The sequence below is a fragment of the Asterias amurensis genome, chromosome 10, assembly GCF_032118995.1.
Source record: "Asterias amurensis chromosome 10, ASM3211899v1".
NCBI classification, from domain to species: domain Eukaryota; kingdom Metazoa; phylum Echinodermata; class Asteroidea; order Forcipulatida; family Asteriidae; genus Asterias; species Asterias amurensis.
In genome coordinates, this window is record NC_092657.1 from 12,644,480 (window position 1) to 12,668,653 (window position 24,174).

Consider the following 24,174-nt stretch of genomic DNA (forward strand, 5'->3'; position numbering starts at 1 on the left):
CGAAGATGCAAGCATTTTGTTTCTTAAGAGTCAGTTCAGGTAAATAATTGACATAATTGCTCACGGTCCAAAAATAATTTTTTTTTACACTTTGTTGGTGGAAGGGCCTTGGGGTGCAAGTAAACAAAGTAAACAAAATTGCATTTTAAATTGTATATATAGCCCGTTGCCATGGTTACGGCTCATTTTGTTTTTTGGCCATTTAAGGCCGATTTGGGGATTTAAAAAACTGGTTTTTAGCTCATATTTACAACTCCACCCCTCCAAAATGCCAAATTATTTCAAAAAACCTTTTTTATCACTACAAAGTATCATCCTTGGCCTTCCTTGAGAAAAAATATTATTGCTTTAAATATCACCCTTGTGCTTTTTTTGCATCATGCATTAAAGTATGTTTTTCGAACTTGCAAAATCAACATTTTTACCCTATTTTTGGACCACAAAATGTCAACTTGCCAGGGGTCTCAGAAAATTTTCCTTTCGGCTGTGATTAGGGCCAACATTGGTCTTTTCATATCTGGTGTCAAAAACTTGGGCAATAGTATTCTGTTGTGACAGTACTGCCTCAAAACTAGACTTTTTCCCCAAAACGTGAAAAATGCCTTTTTAAGGGTCTTTTCACATAATATCGACATACGTGTCCACGGTAAAAAAAAAGGAATATTTTTCTTATACTTTGTGGATGGTAGGGACTTGGGGTCCAAATAAACAACATTTACATTTCAAATCATTATAACACGTTGCCATGGTAACGGTTCATTTGTGTTTAGGCCACTTTAGGCCGATTTTGGGGTCTGAAAAACTGTTTTTTAAGTTAATATTTACAACTCCACTTCACAAAAAAACAAAAATATTTCATAAAACCTTTTACATCACTACAAAGTATCATCCTTGGTTTTACTTGAGACAAACAAATATTGCTATAAACTTCACCCTCATGCTATTTTTAGAACTTGTATTAGAGTATGTTTTTAGAACTTGCAAAATCAACATTTTTACCATATTTTTTTCCCTCAAAATTTCATTTTTTCAGGGGTCTCAGAATATTTTCCTTTCGGTTTTGATCAGGGCCAAAATTTGTCTTTTTATTTCTGGTAAGAAAAACTTGGGCAAGTGTATACTGATATTAACAGTACTGTCTCAAAAAAATACTTTTTTTCCCCAAACAGAAAAATGCATTTTGAATTGTTTTTTCTTCATATTGAATTTCTAACATTAAAAAGTAATAATTCTATCAATCTTGCAGCTTTTCCTAAGCATTAGTGGATTACCCAACATTGAGCAGGAACTGTTGATGACCTTAATTTTAGAATTTGCCCGGCCCAGCCCCAATCATATTTCTTGACATTGCACAAAACAATGTTTTGTGAATAGCGCCTCTTTTTTGAAAGTATTCCCTTTCGGTTGTTATTGGTGTTTTCATGTCTTCTGGGTAGAAACACTGTGTTTATTGTATCCTGTTGTGACTGATCATGCCTTAAGTATAGTAATTTTTCAAAAAACAATGCATGCTTGTTAAAAATCTGGCACTGTTTCCATGCCCTTTGAGTAATGAATACAAAGTTTTTATTTAAACATAATGGTATCCAACCAAACCATAACCAATGCTTTGCCACTGAGAGTTCTTGATTTGGCTACTTTACCTATTGTACAGGTATGATTCCCATTGCAAGTAGAGTGCGATGAGCATTCTTTACAAGTTGTCTTTAATACAGGGCCTACTCTCCTTGGTCCCTGCCTGCTATCAAATGTAAAACTTTTCATAGAGATAGAGACCATAAACAACATCTATATTTTCTGTGCTTGAGGCAGATGGTTTGGAGCATCCAATCATGTCCAACACAAATGTGGGAAATTAAAAAGCCCGCTTAAAAGTGTTGGAAAAGTTTGCCAAGATCTTATTAAAAACAATGATACTAACGATTTGCAAGATGAGCGTAAGAGATCATTTAAAAGCAACACGTTGCCTGGGATCGGTCAAGTTGGTCTTTGAAATGCGTTTGTAACCGTTTGTTATAAAATGCATGGTTAGAAAGATGTTTTTGAGTGATACTTGTGTGGATCATTATATTCTACTTTTAAAATATCTTTCTAATCATATGCATTTTGTAATAAACGTTTACAAACGCTTTTCAAAGACCAACTCGACCGATCCAAGGCAACGTGTTCCTTTAATGAAACAACATTGAAAAAAGTTGTAAATACTTGCACCTGCTCAACATAAATAAGTAAGATGCATTTGCAGTGACACAAGTTTATTCAGGCTAGTTTGATTATTTTTTCCATTCACTATCTTACTAATTTATAATTATTATATATGTCTCTGAGAACGATCAACAAAAAACATTGTCAAACATTACCTGCTGAATTGTTTATCACGTTAAATAAACCAACTCTTTTATTATTTGCAACAGTACAATTGAAAGGAACCCCACCATGGATGGGGGAAATGCTTACAAAAGGCCAAAGCAGGTGAATGGCCATTTAGATATTTTGGATACAGTACTTGCTCACTTTTAGAGCCTCTTTGTTCTGATAGGGATGAAAATGTTTAGTTTGGTAGCGGGCAGGGGACCAAGAAGACTGTTATAAGGCCATGTATAGACAAGAATAGTAAAGAATGCTCATCGCACTACTTCTCTTCTTGCAATGTGAATCATACCTGTACAACTAGGTAAAGTAGTCATGACAAAACAAGAACTCTCAGTGGCAAAGCATGTTATAAACTTTTTATTTGTTACTTAAAGAGCATGGAAACAGTGCCATATTTTTTTAACAAGCATGCTCGTTTTTGTTTTTTTATCAATTCAAACTAAGGGATAACTTCAAAATGCATTTTGATTGTTTTTGGAAAAATTACCATGTTTGAGGCAGAAGTGTCACAACAGGATACAATAAACCAAAGTGTTTCTCCCCAGCAGACATGCAAACCATAATGATAGCCCAATCACAACCAAAAGGTAAATATTATGAGAACCAATAAAAAATTAAGACAGTACAAACTTTCTTGATGTGTGAGGGGAATTAAAAAATGTGACTTTCAAAAAAGGGGCGCTGTTCACAAAACGTTTTTTTTTTGTATGCAATGTCAAGAAATATGATTGGGCCGGGGTGGGGCCGGGGCGGGGCCGGGGCGGGGCAAATTCTAAGATTTAGGTTATCAACAAGTCCTGATCAATGTTTGGTAATGCACTAAGCCTACAATGAAAAGCTGCCAGATTGATGGAGTTATTACTAACTTCTTAAAGGGACACACCAGCCGAATTGGGCTGTTTGGGCTACAAAATAGACTAAGATATGACTTCAACGGTCTTCCAGGAATAAAGAAGAACAGTCCTTAAAAAATCATCAAATTTAGCCTTTTTTGAGCATTTTAAGACAAAAACGCAGGTTGCGTGATTGTTCTAACCAAAAAGTGGTACAAACAATCACATGACCTTCCGGGCTAGTTTTTCTTTCAGCCGTCTAAAAGTAACTTACTTAACCAAATTTAAATCTTTTGTTTTACAAAATTATTTACGAATAGTTGACGAAAAGTTCATGTATTCAAATTATCGCTACAAAATGTAAATAATGGTGAAAAATCTAACGTAAGATTCACATTCAAAGAGTCCGTGTCACGGAAGTTTGTTATATGGCCGCTTTGGTTTTTTAAAATCATTTTTCGCTAAATACGTGACATTTTGATGATTTCTATAAAAACATTTTTTATGATTCTACACCCCTAAATTGCGTAAACGGTGAGCCGGTGTGTCCCTTTAATGTTATAAATTCAAAATGAAGCAAATATTTCAAAATGCATTTCTCTATGTTTTCGGGGAAATAGGTCTATTTTCGAGACAGTTCTGTTACATCAGGATACAATTGCCTCGAGTTTTTCTTACCAGAAATAAAAAGACAAATTTTGGCCCTGATCAAAACCGAAAGGAAAATATTCTGAGACCCCTGAAAAAAATGAAATTTTTAGGGCAAAAAATATGGTAAAAATGTTGATTTTGCACGTTCTAAAAACATACTCCAATGCACGTTCTTAAAATAGCACAAGGGTGAAATTTATAGCAATATTTTTTTGTCTCAAGTAAAGCCAAGGATGATAATTTGTAGTGATGGAAAAGGTTTTAAGAACTATTTTAGTGAGTTTTCGTAGGGTGGAAAAAAACATTTTTTTCAGACCCCAAAATCGGCCTAAAGTGGCCTAAACACAAATGAACTGTTACCATGGCAACGTGTTATATCATTGTTTGAAATGTAAATGTTGTTTATTTGGACCCAAAGTCCCTACCATCCACAAAGTATAAGAAAAATATTCCTTTTTTTTTTTTTTACCGTGGACACGTATGTCGATATTATGTGAAAAGACCCTTAAAAAGGCATTTTTCACGTTTTGGGGAAAAAGTCTAGTTTTGAGGCAGTACTGTCACAACAGGATACAATTGCCCAAGTTTTTGACACCAGATATGAAAAGACCAATGTTGGCCCTAATTACAGCCGAAAGGAAAATTTTCTGAGACCCCTGGCAATTTGACATTTTGGGGTCCACAAATAGGGTAAAAATGTCGATTTTGCAAGTTCTAAAAACATACTGTAATGCACGTTCTTAAAATAGCACAAGGGTGAAATTTATAGCAATATTTTTTTGTCTCAAGTAAAGCCAAGGATGATAATTTGTAGTGATGGAAAAGGTTTTAAGAAATATTTTAGTGAGTTTTCGTGGGGTGGAAAAAAACATTTTTTCAGACCCCAAAATCGGCCTAAAGTGGCCTAAACACAAATGAACTGTTACCATGGCAACGTGTTATATCATTGTTTGAAATGTAAATGTTGTTTATTTGGACCCAAAGTCCCTACCATCCACAAAGTATAAGAAAAATATTCCTTTTTTTTTTTTTTTACCGTGGACACGTATGTCGATATTATGTGAAAAGACCCTTAAAAAGGCATTTTTCACGTTTTTTGGGAAAAAGTCTAGTTTTGAGGCAGTACTGTCACAACAGGATACAATTGCCCAAGTTTTTGACACCAGATATGAAAAGACCAATGTTGGCCCTAATTACAGCCGAAAGGAAAATTTTCTGAGACCCCTGGCAATTTGACATTTTGGGGTCCAAAAATAGGGTAAAAATGTCGATTTTGCAAGTTCTAAAAACATACTGTAATGCATGATGCAAAAATAGCACAAGGGTGATATTTAAAGCAATAATTTTTTTTCTCAAGGAAGGCCAAGGATCATACTTTGTAGTGATATAAAAGGTTTTTTGAAATAATTTTGCATTTTGGAGGGGTGGAGTTGTAAATATGAGCTAAAAACCAGTTTTTCAAACCCCAAAATCAGCCTAAAATGGCCAAAAAACAAAATGAGCCGTAACCATGGCAACGGGCTTTATACAGAATTGAAAATGAAATTTTGTTAACTTGCACCCCAAGGCCCTTCCACCCACAAAGTATAAACAAATTCATTTTTTGACCGTGAGCAACTATGTCAATTATTTACCTGAACTGACTCTTAATTCCTCCTTAGTCAGTTTTCTCTCAGACATTCTGTAGTCAGCTATTCTTCAGAATAACGACAATAATTATTATTTGTTTTTCTGGGAAAAGGCGGATGTAGAATTTAAATCCGTGCATTGCGTTTGTTTAGTATGGCTAGGCAAACCATACTATAGTATCAATCGTTCGTCCCGTCCGTACGTACGTCCGACCGTGGCCCGACTTCATTTCATGCTGCTGATCTGAGCGCTGCCATGTTGTTCACATATTGAATATGCATTACACAACCTTGACAACGGCCTTATTTACATAATACGGCAACGCCCACAGTGCACGCAGCGCTGCAGGATTGCCAAGACGATGGTAGCTTGCAGAGTGTAGTCTAGATTTCGAGCCGTCCACGTAACTAAATCATACCGTGGCGGGCGTGCTTTGGCGATTCAACCGCGCGTAGTATACTATCCAGAATCAAGCACCATCGTCTTGGGCCAAGACTACATGGTCTGTGGATCTTGGTTCAAATGCCACCTTGGATCAGAGCCTTGGGGTAGATTGGTCGCTCACAGGTTTGTAAATCAGTGAATGGATGTAACTTACTCAAAAACTCACTGTGGAGGCAGTCCAACTTATTCTTGATGCTTCTAACATTTTGGTGATGAAAAAAATGTCTAGATGATTGTTTCTTGATGAGAGTTGTTGGTTGCAGGATGTGATGTTTGAGCAGAAGGGAATGGAACAGGATTAGTTTCAATATCTCCAGATGAGACTATGTTAAATGCTACATATATGAGTTATTATGGTCATAAATACATTCGGCACTAATTGTCTTTTCTTCCTTCATAATTTTATTCAGATTGTGCCATAACTTGTGGTCCCGACGAGTATCTTGATACCGTGACCTGCGAGTGCTCTGGTAAAATAAAAACTTTATTAACCGATTTAAATTCAATGCAGTTTTCCCTGTGACCAATTTTTCGAGACAAATGAAACTCTTGTAATGAAAATACTTTTAAAACCATTTGGGTCTTGTAATGTCAAAGAGAAGGTTTTTTCTTTTTTTTTTTTTTTTTTTTTTTAGATGATCTTTTCCCCAAGAGAACTCAGCAAACATTGGTTAAATGTCTATGATTATGAGTTGTACAAAATAAAATCAAGAAATTGTGATTAAGTAACGGCAATATTTATTTTAGTCATTTTGAAATCAGCAGTTAGATGGGAAAACTCGAACCCACTACCTCGTGATTGCAAGTCCTGTAGTCAAACCACTTGACCACGTTAACTTATTAGATTTGTTTTATATATAATCTAATCCTGTACATGTTCCTTATCTTTATATGCAGTTTGTCCATTCACCTGTCAAAATAATGGAGTGCTTGACACTGTCAATTGTTTGTGTTCATGTACAGACAACTGGACGGGACAGGCCTGCAGCGGTAAGAACCATTTTGCATTTAACATTTTAAAAAAGCATCTCCCTATAGGCCTACAGGTTACGACACTAAAGTCACATTGTGTAATGTATTTCTTCTGTGGCATAGGCCATGTGATAGACTGCACCTTTATGATTTTAGTCAATTCAATGATGGCTCGTTTTTGGTAGTGTTGATACACTTGTGTTTGTCTGTCCTTGTTGTCCCCTGTCTTTGTCTTTGTGAGTCTTACATGCAGTGTTAGTCTCTCAATAGGTTAGGGTACAAAAGCCAAGGCTTCACCCAATCCTAATTTTTGCCCTTCTGACTTGTTAATAATGTTTGCTACTGTTTATGACTGTCACTGTTTTGTGATGTGATACGAAAAAGGCCTAACTATTGCTGCCAGTGAATTAGGCCAAGTAAAACTAAATACCAGTTGATCGTCTAAGTTTTTCCAAGAACGAAATTTGGTTAAACGGCAAAGTGAAATGTCCTCACTGTCTTCTTTTAAAAAAGCATCTCCCTATAGGCCTACAGGTTACGACACTAAAGTCACATTGTGTAATGTATTTCTTCTGTGGCATAGGCCATGTGATAGACTGCACCTTCATGATTTTAGTCAATTCAATGATGGCTCGTTTTTGGTAGTGTTGGTACACTTGTGTTTGTCTGTCCTTGTCTGTCCTTGTTGTACATGCAGTGTTAGTCTCTCAATAGGTTAGGGTACAAAAGCCAAGGCTTCACCCAATCCTAATTTTTGCCCTTCTGACTTGTTAATAATGTTTGCTACTGTTTATGACTGTCACTGTTTTGTGATGTGATACGAAAAAGGCCTAACTATTGCTGCCAGTGAATTAGGCCAAGTAAAACTAAATACCAGTTGATCGTCTAAGTTTTTCCAAGAAGAGGATTATTGTTATTTTTTTCAAAGATGGTCGCCAAGCATTTTAATTCAAACTGGCCACCAATTCTTCAGTTTAAAGTCACCACTTACTGCTACCATATTAATTTTTGGCTGCTGTATTTTGTCAAGCGATGCTACTAAGTGATATGCCTGATTCATTTATTTTTATAAATTTATTGTTTATTGATTGGTTTATTTCACAAATAAAAGCTTCATAGCCTTAAAGAGACTGGACACCTTTGGTAACTTTTAAAGACCAGTCATTTCACTTGGTGTATCTCATACATATGCACAAATTCACAAACCTGTGAAAATTTGAACTCAATTGGTCGATGAAGTTGCGAGATAAAACTGGTAGAAAAAACACCCTTGGCACACAAAGTTGTGTGCTTTCCGATGCTTGATTTCGAGACGTAAAATAAATCTAATTCTGAGGTCAAATTTTTGGAAAATTACTTCTTTCTCCAAATCTACGTTACTTAAGAGGGAGCTGTTTCTCACAATGTTATAAACTGTCAACAGCTCTCCATTGCTTGTTATCAAGTAAGTTTTTATTCTAACAGTGATTTTGAGTAATAGTGTCCATTGCCTTTAAGGAGGCAGAATTGAGTTTTATTTTTACATCATTGATGAGCATCCATACCAGATGATTAATGCTGCATGATTTATAAGAATTGTTGTCTGTTATACAATATTGCAGAATGTTCAATCAACTCCTGTTTAAATAGTGGAACATTGATTGATGCAATGTGTCAGTGTGACTGCGATGGAAACTGGTCAGGAACAACTTGTACAGGTAAGGCTTGATGTTTTCAGTTCGCTTGAGCAGAACATTTTGCAAAAAGAAATTTGAAAACTCTTGAAAACATTTGAAAGCTATGACACAGAATGCGATATTTCCAAGATGACCATTGTAGTATCTTGCCTGTCAATGCAAAGTGCTTAAAATTTAAGATTTGTGTAAGGACAAAATGACCCAAAAATAAAAAGATTCTTTAAATGTTGCCTGTCTCATGTCACTTGTAACAAGAGCATGAGAAAGACACAAATTGCTCTAACTAAAAATCATGCTGAGGAGATTTCTTTTCCTTCATAGCTCTGGAATGATCTGCCACAACATCTTAGAAACTACATCTCCATTTCTTAGTTCAGAAAGAACTTATAAAACACAACCATCAAGTTTCTTTTTTCACGTATGCGTTTGGTATTTTTAGGAAAATGCTTTTAGCAAATTCCTCGTTATTATTCGCTGGTTTTCCTGTAGGTAGTTCTTTGTGTGTTCTACAGGAAATAATAATAAGAACAAAAAATGTAAGCCCTCAGTTCATTTTTTTTTTAAGGAGATCTTCATATAATATTTAGTTTACTTTGATTGTATTTCAGATGGAATTATTTCTCTGAAGGATTGTTGTATTACTAGAATGAACTTTATTTATTTGTTACCTTTCCGGAAAAAAAAAATCAAAGACAAAGTTGTGTGTCTTTAAAAAACAAGGTTTTGTTTTCAATATATTGACTTGTTGCATTTTTGGAACTTTGAGTATTTTAAGAATACCATCGTCTGTGGATCTTGGTTCAAATGCCACCTTGGATCAGAGCCTTGAGGTAGATTGGTCGCTCACAGGTTCGTTAATCAGTGAATGGATGTAACTTACTCAAGAACACACTGTGGAGGCAGTCCAACTTATTCTTGATGCTTCTAACATTTTGGTGATAAATGTCTAGATGATTGTTTCTTGATGAGGGTTGTTGGTTGCAGGATGTGATGCTTGAGCAGAAGGGAATAAAACAGGATTAGTTTCAATATCTCCAGATAAGATTATGTTGAATGTTACATAAATGAGTTGTTATGGTCATAAATACATTCGGCACTAATTGTCTTTTCTTCCTTCATAATTTTATTCAGATTGTGCCATAACTTGTGGTCTCGGCGAGGATCTTAATAACGTGACCTGCGAGTGCTCTGGTAAAAAAAAAAAAAATATTTACCAATTTAAATTCAATGCAGTTTTCCCTGTGACTTTAATTTTTCGAGACAAATGAAACTCTTGTAATGAAAATACTTTTAAAACCATTTGGGTCTTGTAATGTCATTGAGAAGGGGTTTGTTTTTTTTGTTTAGTTTTTGTTTGTTTGTTTGTTTGTTTGTTTGTTTGTTGTTTGTTTAGATGATCTTTCCATCAAGGTAACTCAGCAAACTCCCACAAGGGGATATAAACACCAAGCTGGCAACAGCTTATCTCTCGTATACAAACATTGGTTAAATGTCTATGATTATGAATTGTACAAATCAAGAAATTGTGGTTAAGTAACGGCAATATTTATTCTAGTCATTTTGAAATCAGCAGTTAGCTAGGAAAACTCAAACCCACAACCTTGTGATTGCAAGTCCTTTAGTCAAACCACTTGACCACGTTAACTTATTAGATTTGTTTTATATATAATCTAATCCTGTACATGTTCCTTATCTTTATATGCAGTTTGTCCATTCACCTGTCAAAATAATGGAATGAACCATTTTGCATTTAACATTTTACATGTTTTGGGATGTGATACGAAAAAGGCCTAACTATTGCTGCCAGTGAATTAGGCCAACTAAAAAAAAAATACCAGTTGATCGTCTAAGTTTTTCCAAGAAGAGGATTATTGTTATTTCTTTCAAAGATGGTCGCCAAGCATTTTAATTCAAACTGGCCACAAATTCTTCAGTTTAAAGTCACCACTTACTGCTACCATATTAATTTTTGGCTGCTGTATTTTGTCAAGCGATGCTACTAAGTGATATGCCTGATTCATTTATTTTTATAAATTTATTGTTTATTGATTGGTTTATTTCAACCACTGATGTTACAACCCCTGATTTGACAACCCCTGGTGTTACAACTCCTGATGTGACAACTCCTGGTCTGACAACCCCTGATTTGACAACCCCTGATTTGACAACTCCTGATGTAACAACCCCTCGTGTAACAACACCTGGTTCAACAACCCCTGATGTAACAACCCAAGTTTTGACAACCCCTGATGTGAAAACCCCTGATTTGACAACTCCTGATGTAACAAGCCCTTGTGGAACAACACCTGGTTCAACAACCCCTGATGTGACAACCCCTGATGTGACAACTCCTGGTGTGACAACCCCTGATTTGACAACCCCTGGTGTTACAACTCCTGATGTAACAACCCCTGGTAAAACAATACCTGGTGTGACAACCCCTGATGTGACAACCACTGATATGACAACCACTGATGTGCCAACCACTGATGTGTCAACCACTGATATGACAACCACTGATGTGCCAATGACTGATGTGCCTACCACTGATGTGCCAACCACTGATGTGGCAACCACTGATGTGGCAACCACTGATGTGCCAACCCCTGATGTGACAACCACTGATGTGCCAACCACTGATGTGGCAACCACTGATGTGCCAACCCCTGATGTGACAACCACTGATGTGCCAACCACTGATGTGCCAACCACTGATGTGACAACCACTGATGTGCCAACCACTGATGTGCCAACCACTGATGTGCCAACCACTGATGTGACAACCACTGATGTGCCAACCAGTGTTGTGACAACCACTGATGTGCCAATCCCTGATGTGACAACCACTCATGTGACAACCACTCATGTGACAACCACTGATGTGCCAACCCCTGATGTGACAACCACTGATGTGCCAACCACTGATGTGCCAACCACTGATGTGCCAACCACTGATGTGCCAACCACTGATGTGCCAATCACTGATGTGCCAACCCCTGATGTGACAACCACTGATGTGCCAACCACTGATGTGACAACCACTGATGTGCCAACCCCTGATGTGACAACCACTGATGTGACAACCACTGATGTGCCAACCACTGATGTGCCAACCACTGATGTGCCTACCACTGATGTGACAACCACTGATGTGCCAACCACTGATGTGCCAACCACTAATGTGCCAACCACTGATGTGCCAACCACTGATGTGACAACCACTGATGTGCCAACCCCTGATGTGACAACCACTGATGTGACAACCACTGATGTGCCAACCACTGATGTGACAACCACTGATGTGCCAACCACTGATGTGACAACCACTGATGTGCCAACCACTGATGTGACAACCACTGATGTAACTCAAGCAATGCCTACAGGTGAGAGTGGGTTTTAAAGTACACATGTTTACAATTTATTGCAACAGGTCATGAATCTAGGCAAGGCTCACATTGAATGAAGTATTTCATCCTTAAACAGAAAAATTTATCTCATCTGGTACATGTATTATTACTTTACTCTTTTCTTGTGTTTTTGGTTTGTTAGAGAGGGTGCTAATGTGTAAATAAAAAAAGGTACCGTTCTTTCGAAGATTCATTGTCACAACAGGAAAGCTCCTTAATTTTCGTTTTATTAGTGCATTTAAAAGCTTGCAATCAGAGATGCAGCAACCACAGTGGCTTGAAACACTGAAGCAGCAACCACACAAACAATAATCACATGTTTGTTGTTTGAAAAGGCAAACTCTGTGTTGTATTTTTTGTTCTACTTCTTTTCTTCTTCTAAATCTTGATTATGTTTAATTGACATCATGGTATTTAATCATATTTAGCGGTCCATATCACATTCAAATTGGCACCACTAACATAGTTTTTACTTAAAGGAACACGTTGCCTTGGACTGGTCGAGTTGGTCTTTGAAAAGCGTTTGTAACCGTTTGTTATAAAATGCATATGATTAGAAAGATATTTTAAGGATAGAATATAATGATCCACACAAGTATCACTCGAAATTGTGTAATTTTCCTTGTACCTCGTCGACAAACACAGTCGGCCATTTATGAGAGTCAAAATTTTGACTCCCATAAATGGCCGACCGTGTTAGTTCGCAAAGTAAAAGGAAAACCACACAATTTCGAGGCAAAACTGAATATTTATATTGCAAATAGTTTCAGACCTCTTAATCTATCTCAAACATATTTTGCACAGATCATCCAATTTCCTGACTTTCAGAGCTCTATTCAACCCTCAGTGCTAGTAATGTCATCCTTCAAGGGGTCTTACTATGTAACCCATGCCCCCAAGTAACTCTTAAGTCTGTCGGAAAGTCCCGAAATCACAATGAAAAAATATTGGCTTTTCATCTTGTTGTACTTTTTGTTTCAACACCATTGCGTTCAAGATTCCGGTGAGCTGTGACAGTAAGAACCTAAAAAAAAAGAAGCAGGGATTTAGGTATTTTATAAAGTAAATTAAATTTCGTCTTTTCCTTTTCCCCAAACAATTACAATAGAGGCAGCATCCACCAAAGTAGCAACCACAGTGACGACTGAAGCAACAACCACTGATGTGCCAACCACTTGTGTGACAACCACTGATGTAACTCAAACAACGCTTACAGGTGAGAGTGGGTTTTAAAGTACAAATTGTACAGACTATTAATCTGGGTGAAGCACACATTGAATGAAGTTTTTCTACCTTTGTCAGAAAAAAAACTTATCTCATCTGGTACATTTATATTACTTTACTCTTTTCTTATGTTTTTGGTTTGTTAGAGAGGGTGTTCATGTGTAAAAAACAAATTGAAACAAAACAAAGGTTTATTTGAATATTCATTGTCACATTACATGAAAGCTTAACAAATTTAGTAGTGCATTTAAAAGCACCCAGAACACTTATCCTGAAAGAGTAGGGTTGAACCCTGGTATTTGTACTTCACACGGGGTGCACTCTAGTTCTTTCTCTGGCTTACGAACTGAGTAATGAAGTACAGTTATGAGGCATCCTTGGTTTAATAATTATTTGACAAAGAGTTATTTCAATTTTTATTTTAATCTTGTCATTCAAATATCAATCATTCTCCATGCTATCAAAATGGCTTGCATAAACTATTATAAAGGGTCTTTTAATTGTTTAGAGGTGATTTAGTGCAGTTTGCTGCCATTGCCAGAAACGTTTGGCTAAGAAACTTGTCTTTTGTGATAAGAGTCCATCTTAAGATTTGCCACTTAAAGGTCAAAGAAACTATGATAAAGTGTCTTATTCATGGACACCGGTGCAGCTGCCAAGACTCGAACCCACTCAGGCAATATGATTACTTAAGTCTGGTGCATGAGACAGCTTGACAATGGTTAATTATAAGATGCGTTATCAATGCAACCCAAGCCCAAAATAACAATTTAGACTGCTGACAAAAAAGATACAAGAAATTGCAAAGATATGTGGCTTGTAATCTTGATGTATATTTCACCACAGATATGCCAACGACTGTCGTGGCAACCACTAAAGTGCCAACCCCTGAGTTGCCAACCACTGATGTGCCAACCACTGTCGTGGCAACCACTGATGTGCCAACCACTGATGTGCCAACCACTGTCGTGACAACCACTGATGAGTGGTGATGAGTTTTTTGTGTGACAGTCATTCTTATTTTTCTTTGTTCGAACATCATTTGGCAAAGGTTGAGTATTTGCTAACATACTTGTTTTGTTTTTTTGGCAGACAACGAAGCTCCAATTGTCACATGTCCGACTAATAAAACTACCAATGTGGATTCTGGAACGGCTGGTGCCATTGTTTCTTGGTCAAGATCACCATTTGCCACTGACGCTGTTGATGCTACAGTTAATGCTGACAGTGTTGTTTGTAAAGACGGTCTTGACAATGTTATGATTTCTGGTGGATTTTTCCAAGCCGGTGAAACAACAGTGACTTGTAGAGCTTTTGATACTGCCCTTATTGAAGGGTCCTGTGCGTTTGTCATCACTGTTATCGGTAAGTATTTTTTGTGAGCTGATCGTATTGTATATGTGTTTTGACTTGTTTGTAGAAAAGCTGGACTTAATCTGCAATACTTGTTTCTGATTTTAAATGGTGTTTTTTTTTAATTTAGTGTCAGGTAACGCTGGTATTGGTAACCTGTAATAAGTTTAGTGTGTGACAGACTCAACATTGTGATTTTATGATGTTCAAACAACATTTGCCAAAGGTTGAGTATTTGCTAACACACTTGTTTGTTTTGTTTTTGGTGGACAATGAAGCTCCAAGTGTCAAATATGTCCAAACAATGTGGATCCCTGATTTTGTGATGATTGAACATTATTTCACCACAGTTGAGTATTTGCTAATATACTTGTTTGATTTGTTTTATGCAGATAACGAAAGTCCTATTGTCACATGTCCAAGTGCTGAAACTACCAATGTGGATCTTTCTATGGCTGGTGCTCTTGTTTCTTGGTCAGTTTCCCCAGATGCCATTGATGTTGTTGATGCTACAGTTAATGCAGACAGTGTTGTTTGTGAAGACCATCTTGGCGATGTCGTAACTTCTGGTGGATTTTTTCAAGCCGGTGTAACAACAGTGACTTGTAGAGCTAGCGATAATGTCCTTAATAACGGATCCTGTGTATTTGTCATCACAGTAATCGGTAAGTAATTTTGTGAGTTGATTATATTGTACTTGTTTTTTATTTCTTTGTACAGAAGGTGGATTTATTTGCAATACTTGGGTTTTTCAATACCTTGATTGTTTCTGATTTAAAACGGCGTTTCTTAATTAAGTGTCAGGTGAATTGTGATGAGTTTTGTTTGTGACAGTCATTTTTTTTTTCTTTGTTCGAACATCATTTACCAAAGGTTGAGTAGTTGCAAACATACTTGTTTGGTTTGTTTGTGTTGGACAATGAAGCTATAATTGTCAAAATGTCCAAACAATACTACAACCAATGTGGATCCCTTAATGTGTGATGTTAAAACATTATTTGCCAATTTCCAGGTTGAGTATTTGCTAACAAACTTTTTGTTTTTTGTTTTTGGCAGACAATGTTGCTCCAAATGTAACTTGCCCAATGGATGAAACTACCAATTTGACTTCTGGAATGGCTAGTGCTTTTGTTGATTGGTCAGTTTCACCAGATGCCACTGACGCTGTTGATGCTACAGTTAATGCCGACAGTGTTGTTTGTAAAGACGGTCTTGACAATGAAGTGATTTCTGGTGGATCTTTCCAAGTCGGTGAAACAACAGTAACTTGTAGAGCTTTTGATACTGCCCTTAATGAAGGGTCCTGTGCGTTTGTCATCACTGTTATCGGTAAGTATTTTTTGTGAGCTGATCATATTGTACTTGCGTTAGGCCCATTACCAAGATTTTTTTAAGTGATGGTGGGGGGGGGGGGGTTATATGAAAAAGAAAAATTCCAAAGTTGATAATAACACAAAAACTTACTTGGTAACAAGCAATGGATAGGTGTTGATAGTACAAAACATTGTGAGAAACGGCGTCCTCTGAAGTAACATAGTTTTCGAGAAATGAGTATTTTTCCACGAATCTGATTTCGAGACCTCAGAATTAGATTTTGAGGTCCCGAAATCAAGCATCTGAAAGCACACAACTTCGTGTGGCAAGGGTGTTTTTTCTTCCATTATTATCTCGCAACTTCAACGACCAATTGAGTTCAAATTTTCACAGGTTTGTTATTATGTGCATATGTTGAGATACACCAAGTGAGAAGACTGGTCTTCGACAATACCAAAGGTGTCCAGTGTCTTTAATTTAATTATTGACCAGTGTTTTCTTTCTCCAAGATATGATATCTCCGACTGTGACATGTCCGATCAGCTCAGAAACGCTTGTGCCTACTGGGTCATCAAGTGCTCAAGTCGACTGGTCTTCACAACCCTCTGCCGTTGATAGCGTTGATTGCTGCATTAGTGTTTCTTGTCGTAATTCTGTCGGTGGAGTGGTTGTTTCAGGTGGAATTTACAATGTTGGTAACAATGATGTTACATGCACAGCACAAGATTCTTCTTCTAATATTGGAATGTGTACTTTCACTGTCACCGTCAGAGGTAACATTGTCAACTTATTTTATGAATAACATTTGATTTGGTAATTTTGCTGTTTTCTTAACACTGCAAACTCCTTAAATTTTTTGTTTTAAAAACTTTCACTATTTTTTACTTTGAAAAAGAGGACTTGATTACTCTTTATAAGATCATATAATTTTTGGTTTGTTTGAGTGGTTGTTTATGTGTACAATATGAAACACATTTAATGTTTAATAGGGTATCCATTGTCATTTACATTACAGAGGCCATAATAATACATCCTTTTCGTTTTTACAAGTGTACACCTGGTATCTCCATGTAATTCCTTTCCCTAAGTGGAGCCTGAACTTAGAGGTGTTTTTTACCTTTTGTAAATCGCTTTGTTACCATGACATTGATTCCTACTCACTGTGAATGAAGATATATGTAATATAATGTATATGGAAAGGTTTGCGGTAACACCATGTAAGGACTATCTGAATTGGGATGGTTCTGAAAAGAATCTTTGGTTTCAACGTAACGTTTCAATCAATAGTCTCTGATTGTCTTCTGGAGAAATCTGGACTGATGCTGCATTTAATATAATTAAACTGTACTAGTTTAAGCCTCTATCGGTCATAAAGTTTTTGAAAAGCGAAAATTACATAGCAATGTTTTCACGAGAGTCGCATGCAGATCCGTTCTACAAGCTAAAATGATTTTTTTTTTTTTTTTTTTTTAAATGTTCAACTCATTTCTCAAAAACCACAACACTTCAGCAAAAGTTATTTTAGAGCTTTAAACCGTGCAAGCTTGTGTAAATCTGTAGACGTTTGTGTTCTGTGTTGTACAAAAAAGACCAAAACACTTTAATTTGGATCAAAAACAAACCACTGACTGCCCCAGGCAGATTAACTGCTCATCCTTGAAGAAAACTAGACAATTCAAATTCTCACACTCACTGAAAACTATGTATAAAGTTTCCAAACTCTGCAATTATTTAATGGAGCTTTGCATTATAAGTTGTTCTCTTTAATATAATTATTGATCTGTTTTCTTTCTATAAGATTTGATACCTCCGACTGTGACGTGTCCAATCAGCTCAGAAACGTTTGTTTTTCCGGGGACACCAAGTGCTCAAGTAGACTGGTCTCCACAACCCTCTGCCGTTGATAACATTGATTGCTGCATTAGTGTTTCTTGCCGTAATTCTGTCGGTGGAGTGGTTGTTTCAGGTGGAACTTTCAATGTTGGTGATAATGAGTTGACATGCACAGCACAAGATTCTGTCTCTAATCAAGGAAGATGTACTTTCACTGTCAGCGTCAAAGGTAATACAGACAACTTGTTTTATCATCCCCTGTCAGAAGTTGCTTGTCGTGGCTCTGCGATTAACAGCACCAAACTCAAGCTCTGGTGTTTCTGATCAGCATAAGTGTGGGTTGGCACTTATGTCATTGAGCAAGGTGCTTTAACGTAGTTGCTTTGTCCTACGAATGGGACATTAAGCCTTAGGTCATGTGTACTATAGGATAGTAAGACAAAACAGAACACTTGTCCTTGAAGAGTAGGGGTGAACCCCGGTATTACTAGATCCCATAATCAAGCACTCAAGTTTACAGCTGTTCCTCAGGCTTGCGAGCTATAGTGATGAGGTTCACTTGTGAGGCATCCTTATTACCTTACCGTATAATCATATCATAATGATTAAAATATGAGATAGGATTATTCTGAAGGTGATGATGATCTTGCCATTCAAATAGTCATGCCTGTTTATGAAAAAAACACTTGTTATTGCAAGGTTGTTGTTTTTCTCAAGACTGGGAATTCCCAATTTTTTTATTGTTTTTTTTCACCCTTTTTTCAGGAGAAAAGGAATTGGTTACATTTTATAAGATCAATGGTATTTGGTATTTCCTTTTCCAAAAACTCTCAAATCTTTAAGATTGACTACTTCTGTTTTTAATTTGTTTAATATTTGCTGTAATATTTTGTTTTTAAAATGGTGTTAATTACCATTTTTTGTTCATAGTTTTTCAATTTTGTGAATTTGGTTTTCTTCCAGTTCTAAATTTTGTGCCATTTGGAAGGTCCTATGGGGATCGCTTACTGTCAAATGCTGTTCAACAGGTAAGGGCAGTTGATCTTTATATAGTGTGTAAAATAGACCCCTTAAAATTGGCGCAGCATACTCACATGTGCCAACCTGGGTGTCATTTTGGGTGTCAAAATCGTATACACATGCACAAAAGAGAGTTGACACCCGAAATTACGTGTATTGTTCGGAAGCGCGTTCTGTATTGTGTAAGAAATCAATAGCTTTCTCTTGCATAACGCGAAAAACCCTACAGGTACGCTGAGGTCGCACAGAGAACAACTATTGTCCAATGATCTGCCTCCTTTTTGAGAGTGTGACGTCATAGGCAACGGGTCTATAGAAGGCTTTGTTGTCGAGTCACCCAGGCATTATTGTAGCATTTTGGACATTCGGATATTAAAAAGAAGTCACAGATTATTGTTTCAGTTTATCCTAACATCGATTTGGGATCAGCATTGTACATTCAGTGAGTCCTTGGGGGAAAGTCTATAGGCTGTTGAGATGTGAACCCACTCCCCTGCATTTTGGAACGATGTATTAACTGCTATAGAGTGCCCGGTGGTACCTACCTAACGAAGAACCATGCCGATCACCCAAATTTCAAAAAGTCTGGGCACCAGCGCCATCAAATTCTAGCAGTTTCACATTTTAAAGACTGCACTGTTTTTTTTCGAAATTGTTACTCGCTGCCCTACACCTACATGTAGACCGATGCCGACCAAGCGGTTGTTTCTACTTCAAAATAAATGCTGACTGTGCTGCATTTTTATGACGACCACAGATATCTCACCATGATGCTACCACGCTGCGTGTTCGATAATGGCGTTCCCACTACTTCTTTGTAAGACTTTGGCCCGCTTATGGTTTGGCTACACTTATTTCGAACATGTTCAGAATAGGTTTTGGGAGAGAATGCAGCTTCCCAACCTATGTAGTAGATCCCACCCTGACCAAACCACGCTCATGGAGATCCTCCCATGTTTGGCCTGCGATTGGCCAAACTGTTGGCCAGTTTTCCATTGTAATTACTTTATTAGCACTAGAAATACTGTTCCCAAAAGATTCTTAAAATCTATAACTCTATATGGCATTTTGAACGGGTTGAAGTGCCATCATTTCAGCGTACTTTCTAAGATCTTGATACAATTTATAGACTTTTTGGTCACGATTAACTCTCACCCCTTCATTATAGTATTTTGTGTTTTCCCCAACAGAGACGACAGGCTCTTACCGATTTACGATCAGAAACCTTCTACCCACCAAACTATTTTCCATATGCTGATAGTATCTTCGAAAAAATTTATGTAAGTACATTATTCATATTTAGCCCAAATATAAGAGTAAAGCATATTTGGAGTCGCATATTCCATGGGCAAAGAAATGTTATTGCACCTTTAATTGGCTAATTCTTGTACGGCATATTCTATCGAGAGGATGAATTACCTGTTGCAAACAACTCACCAACCTTATAAAGGATAAATGAACAAAATATTCGAAACAATAGTTAATGACCTGACGTTTGGATCCTGGGAGAGTCTTTCTCAAGGGCTATAAATGACAATACGACACAAATAAACAGGTATGCTGCTAAGGTCGAACCGTCAGGTCAATAACTCTTTTGTGCATATATGGATTACAAACTTGAGGATGTCAAGGCTCCGATGGCTTTTGAAGTTAAGTATTTATCATCCTGGCCAGCTTGTAATAGGTTGTCTCTGTTTCTAGTTCCCTGCTGTTCCCTCTCCCCCCCTATTTTCTGTCCTTACCCAATCTACCCTCATCTCTCATCTATTCTTCACATGTTCATTGCTGTATCCGAACCTTGCTGTCAGTCATCTTCATTAAGGACTAACTTATTAAGGACCAGTGCTTTATTTGCTATTTGTAGCCTGTATGCCTACACACATGTACGTGTAGTCTAGCTGTCCAACATGGTTGTTTATTTGTTTCCCATAAATAAAACTTTATTTGCAAATACATGTATTGTTATTGTACTTTTTGAAATGGCCAAAATAAATAATAATAATAATAATTATAATAATAATAAAGTATTAATCACCATGTATCCAAAAGAGTCTAATGTAAACCTACCTACATGTAGGGTACATGTAGGGCTTTCTTTCTTTATGGAAATTGACCCAGAGTCATAGAGATCCATATCAACCGAAAGGGCCATCTGACGAGCAGCTGTCAAGTTATGAAAGCAGTCTTTGCTGCTTTGCAACTGACAACATGATGATGATGATTATAAAAAAGGTTCAATATTTAATCCATTTTCCTGGCTGCTGATTGGTCAACTGCTCTGTAATTTTTTGTCTTAAATGTTTGGTAACTTACCCATCATAAGTGGAATATGCATTTGCATGTAGGCCTACCTTGCAACTACGCCAACACAACTTTGGACTATGTTACACCACAAAGAAACTGCAAATGTCAAAACAGAATAGAGTTTGCTAGAGGATTAATATTTTCCGATATGACGTTGGATTAAGGAAAAAATGTCTGCATCCAATATACAACTCGATCGTCAGCCTCAAAGTCTATTTGATTCAGAACTGCAATACCTGGTGATTTTTTCTTTAACAGTTCACAGAGGATGGTGTGATCATATTTAGTAATGAGCAACATCTTCAGAAACGCAGCTTCCCAACTCCTGGTCAACTGGTCTTCTCTGATTACGAGGATGCGAACATCTTGGCGCCATTTTGGGCTGACGTAGACAGTACAGTATTCAATAACGACAACAACGTCTTTTACCAGGTAAAATATTTCTACTTGTAAATATTCAAAAAATTATCTATTTTTTTTTTTTTAAATATCAATGTGAAGCCAGGTCGACTTCACGCACACTGGCTCCATCGTCGACTGGAAGACCATTTGAAATACTTTTTGAACCTTTTTGTATTTCATGATTTATATTAGAAAATATTTTCGGACTTGCTTTCCACGTCTTGCAAAGACTCAAGGTGTTATGTGAAACATGGGTTTCTGTCCAAATAAAAGTGGCTGGGGGGTTCTAGAGGACCAGATTGCAGATCCGTCCATTGGGAACTAAAGTATTTAAATTGTCCGAGTCTGTGGGGGGATTCCAAGTCCAAGTCATGGTGCTCTGAGACCAAGTTCTAAAGAATGGACTCCAATGGACTGTAGCATCAGCCATTGAGGCATTTGTACTTTGTTTTTTTGGTTGATCTATTAAGTAATATTTGTCTGACAAATTTTGGCATACTTGTGTGCCTTGTTATAATTTTTTTGTTTCGAATCACATGCTAAAAAACTGCAATGGACATACATGTTGACTCATTGAGATGCATTGACCCACTCAGCATTCTGCAGTTTGTATTCCTAGCGGTCCTTTAGGGTGTACGCTACAATTGCCGGGATGCCACATTAGGTCAAATGTGAGCTAGCTTATGAGAGTACCATTGTGTTTTTAACACAATGGAACAAACAATGTACCCCACAATGGAATTATTTGTTCAAACAAAAGAGCAACACAAGCAGGATCTCACAAACTGGATCTGTAAGGTTGTTCAGGTGAACGCAATGCCGTTGTCCAACAATCAACAAACAAACTGTAGGCATAAACAAGTGACTGCTGGGCACTTTATAGAACAACATTGCATAATAACTGCGCATTTAAGTATAGAGTCTGCATTCTTTGACCATTTGTGTGTGTGTGTGTTTGTGTTTATTCTTCAAAGGATATTGATGCTGCAGCTCCGGGTTTTAACAAAGCTGCAGAACTTAGCACCATCAGTGCGATGGTGTCTGAACATCCTGATCTGTCCGCTCAATACCCATACTTCAGCGCAACATGGGCACTCGTTATTACATGGGTAAATGTACGACCTGCTCAAGCCATTCCAACAGCAGTAGACACCCAATATGTGAGTACAAATGTTTATGTTATGGGACTTGTACATGTCAGTAATGGCCAATTGCAGCTAGTTTGGGTAAGGGCATGGGTTCAGTTTCCGGTCCTTATTTTAGACCTTGTGTCCTGTAGCAAACATTTTTGCAACAGTTAGATGCTTTGTCCTTTGGATGGGATTTAAATAGGTTAGGTATTGCACTGCCTCATCAACATGGTAACTTGAATGGGACACATTGCTTTGGATCGGGCGAGTTGGTCTATGAAAACCGTTTGAAACCGTTTGTTAAGCATAAGGTTAGAAAGATGTTTTAAGAGTAAAGTTCCACACAAATTTCCCTTAAATTGGCATGGTTTGCGATAAAAATTTCATGAACTAACACGGCACGCCATCTTGTGGAGTTGAGTTTTGACTCCATAAAATGGCCAAAAAAGGGAAAACCATGCAATTTAGAGGCATGTTTATGTGGATTATTGTATTGTACTTTTAAAACTTCTATCTAACCATATCGACCAACTCGACCATTCCAAGGCAATGAGTCCCTTTAATACATGTACATGTAGATCCTTTATTGTTCACGAAACCCAAACACAGCTCAGTGGCATTGGTTCTGATGGAGCACTAGAAGAACTGCTGTTCTTTTTATTATTAGGAGATGTTATGATAGCAATATTACTTGTTTTACTGAATTTTTGGAGACCAATTAGCTTGAATTGGTATGACGTAAAAGTCTTTGTAGTATTAACCTTAAAGGGAAATTAAATCATAAATTGTTTAAAGCATTCATTCTTATCTTCTAATGTTTAACAAAAAACAACCAAAACTAGATCAGATTTGTTGGACAATACATCACACTTTCAGTGAAAACAGCATAAAATGATTTTAATCTCAATATGTTTGGGATTTTTCACACAACTTCTCAATATTAATGCAGGGAAAATAATTTCCAAAATTGATTGAGGTGAAAAATGGTTTTAGCTTGAATAATCTGATATTTTCCTTTTATTAGGAGACCAACACATTCCAAGTCATAATTGTGACGGATTCAAATCATGGTTTTGCCATCATGAACTACCATCCATCGCACATGAATTGGAACCCTGCAATGCTCTTTGACAGCAATGTCATCCTTGGATACTCATACGGACTATTAAATGAGCATTTTCATGTGCAAGGTGTATCTAATATTTTCAAGCCAGGACGCGACAATGGGAATTCTGGGCTTCAAGGACGATGGGTGTTCCATATCGACAAGCTCCCACAGAATTACCAAAATCCACGTTTGTTCTGTACAAACTGGGCATCAAGGCAGTCATTTTCCAGGTCATGGATATTTTCTTATTTGTTTACTGCCCACACCTGTCCTTGTTCTTGGACTATGGCATGGTTAGACTTCCGCTTCACTTATATAGGCTTTGAGACATCATTACCAACACAAGGAAGTTCTGGCGTATGTGAGTAAAACGGCATTGACCAAATTCTGATTTGCTTATTAGAATGTTTTTATATAATCTAAGAAGAAAAAATATCAATTTATCTATTAATTTATTTTCCTGATTTCAATTTTAGAGTTATATACTTTGATTGCTGACCG

General features: G+C 37.1%; 1 protein-coding gene across 1 annotated transcript in view; it reads left to right on the forward strand.

The window, feature by feature from the left end:
• The first annotated feature begins 8,550 nt into the window (after positions 1–8,550).
• LOC139942695 (uncharacterized) overlaps positions 8,551–24,174 on the forward strand; it is a 65,533-nt gene continuing 49,909 nt past the window's right edge. Inside the window, exons 1-14 of the mRNA XM_071939499.1 lie at positions 8,551–8,599; positions 9,710–9,769; positions 10,813–11,961; positions 13,094–13,201; positions 14,302–14,574; positions 14,955–15,227; positions 15,619–15,891; positions 16,386–16,649; positions 17,675–17,938; positions 18,673–18,737; positions 19,920–20,009; positions 21,292–21,465; positions 22,410–22,595; positions 23,590–24,034. Of these exons, the coding sequence (XP_071795600.1) occupies positions 8,551–8,599; positions 9,710–9,769; positions 10,813–11,961; positions 13,094–13,201; positions 14,302–14,574; positions 14,955–15,227; positions 15,619–15,891; positions 16,386–16,649; positions 17,675–17,938; positions 18,673–18,737; positions 19,920–20,009; positions 21,292–21,465; positions 22,410–22,595; positions 23,590–24,034 (3,673 nt within the window). The remainder of the gene's footprint in view (positions 8,600–9,709; positions 9,770–10,812; positions 11,962–13,093; positions 13,202–14,301; positions 14,575–14,954; positions 15,228–15,618; positions 15,892–16,385; positions 16,650–17,674; positions 17,939–18,672; positions 18,738–19,919; positions 20,010–21,291; positions 21,466–22,409; positions 22,596–23,589; positions 24,035–24,174) is intronic.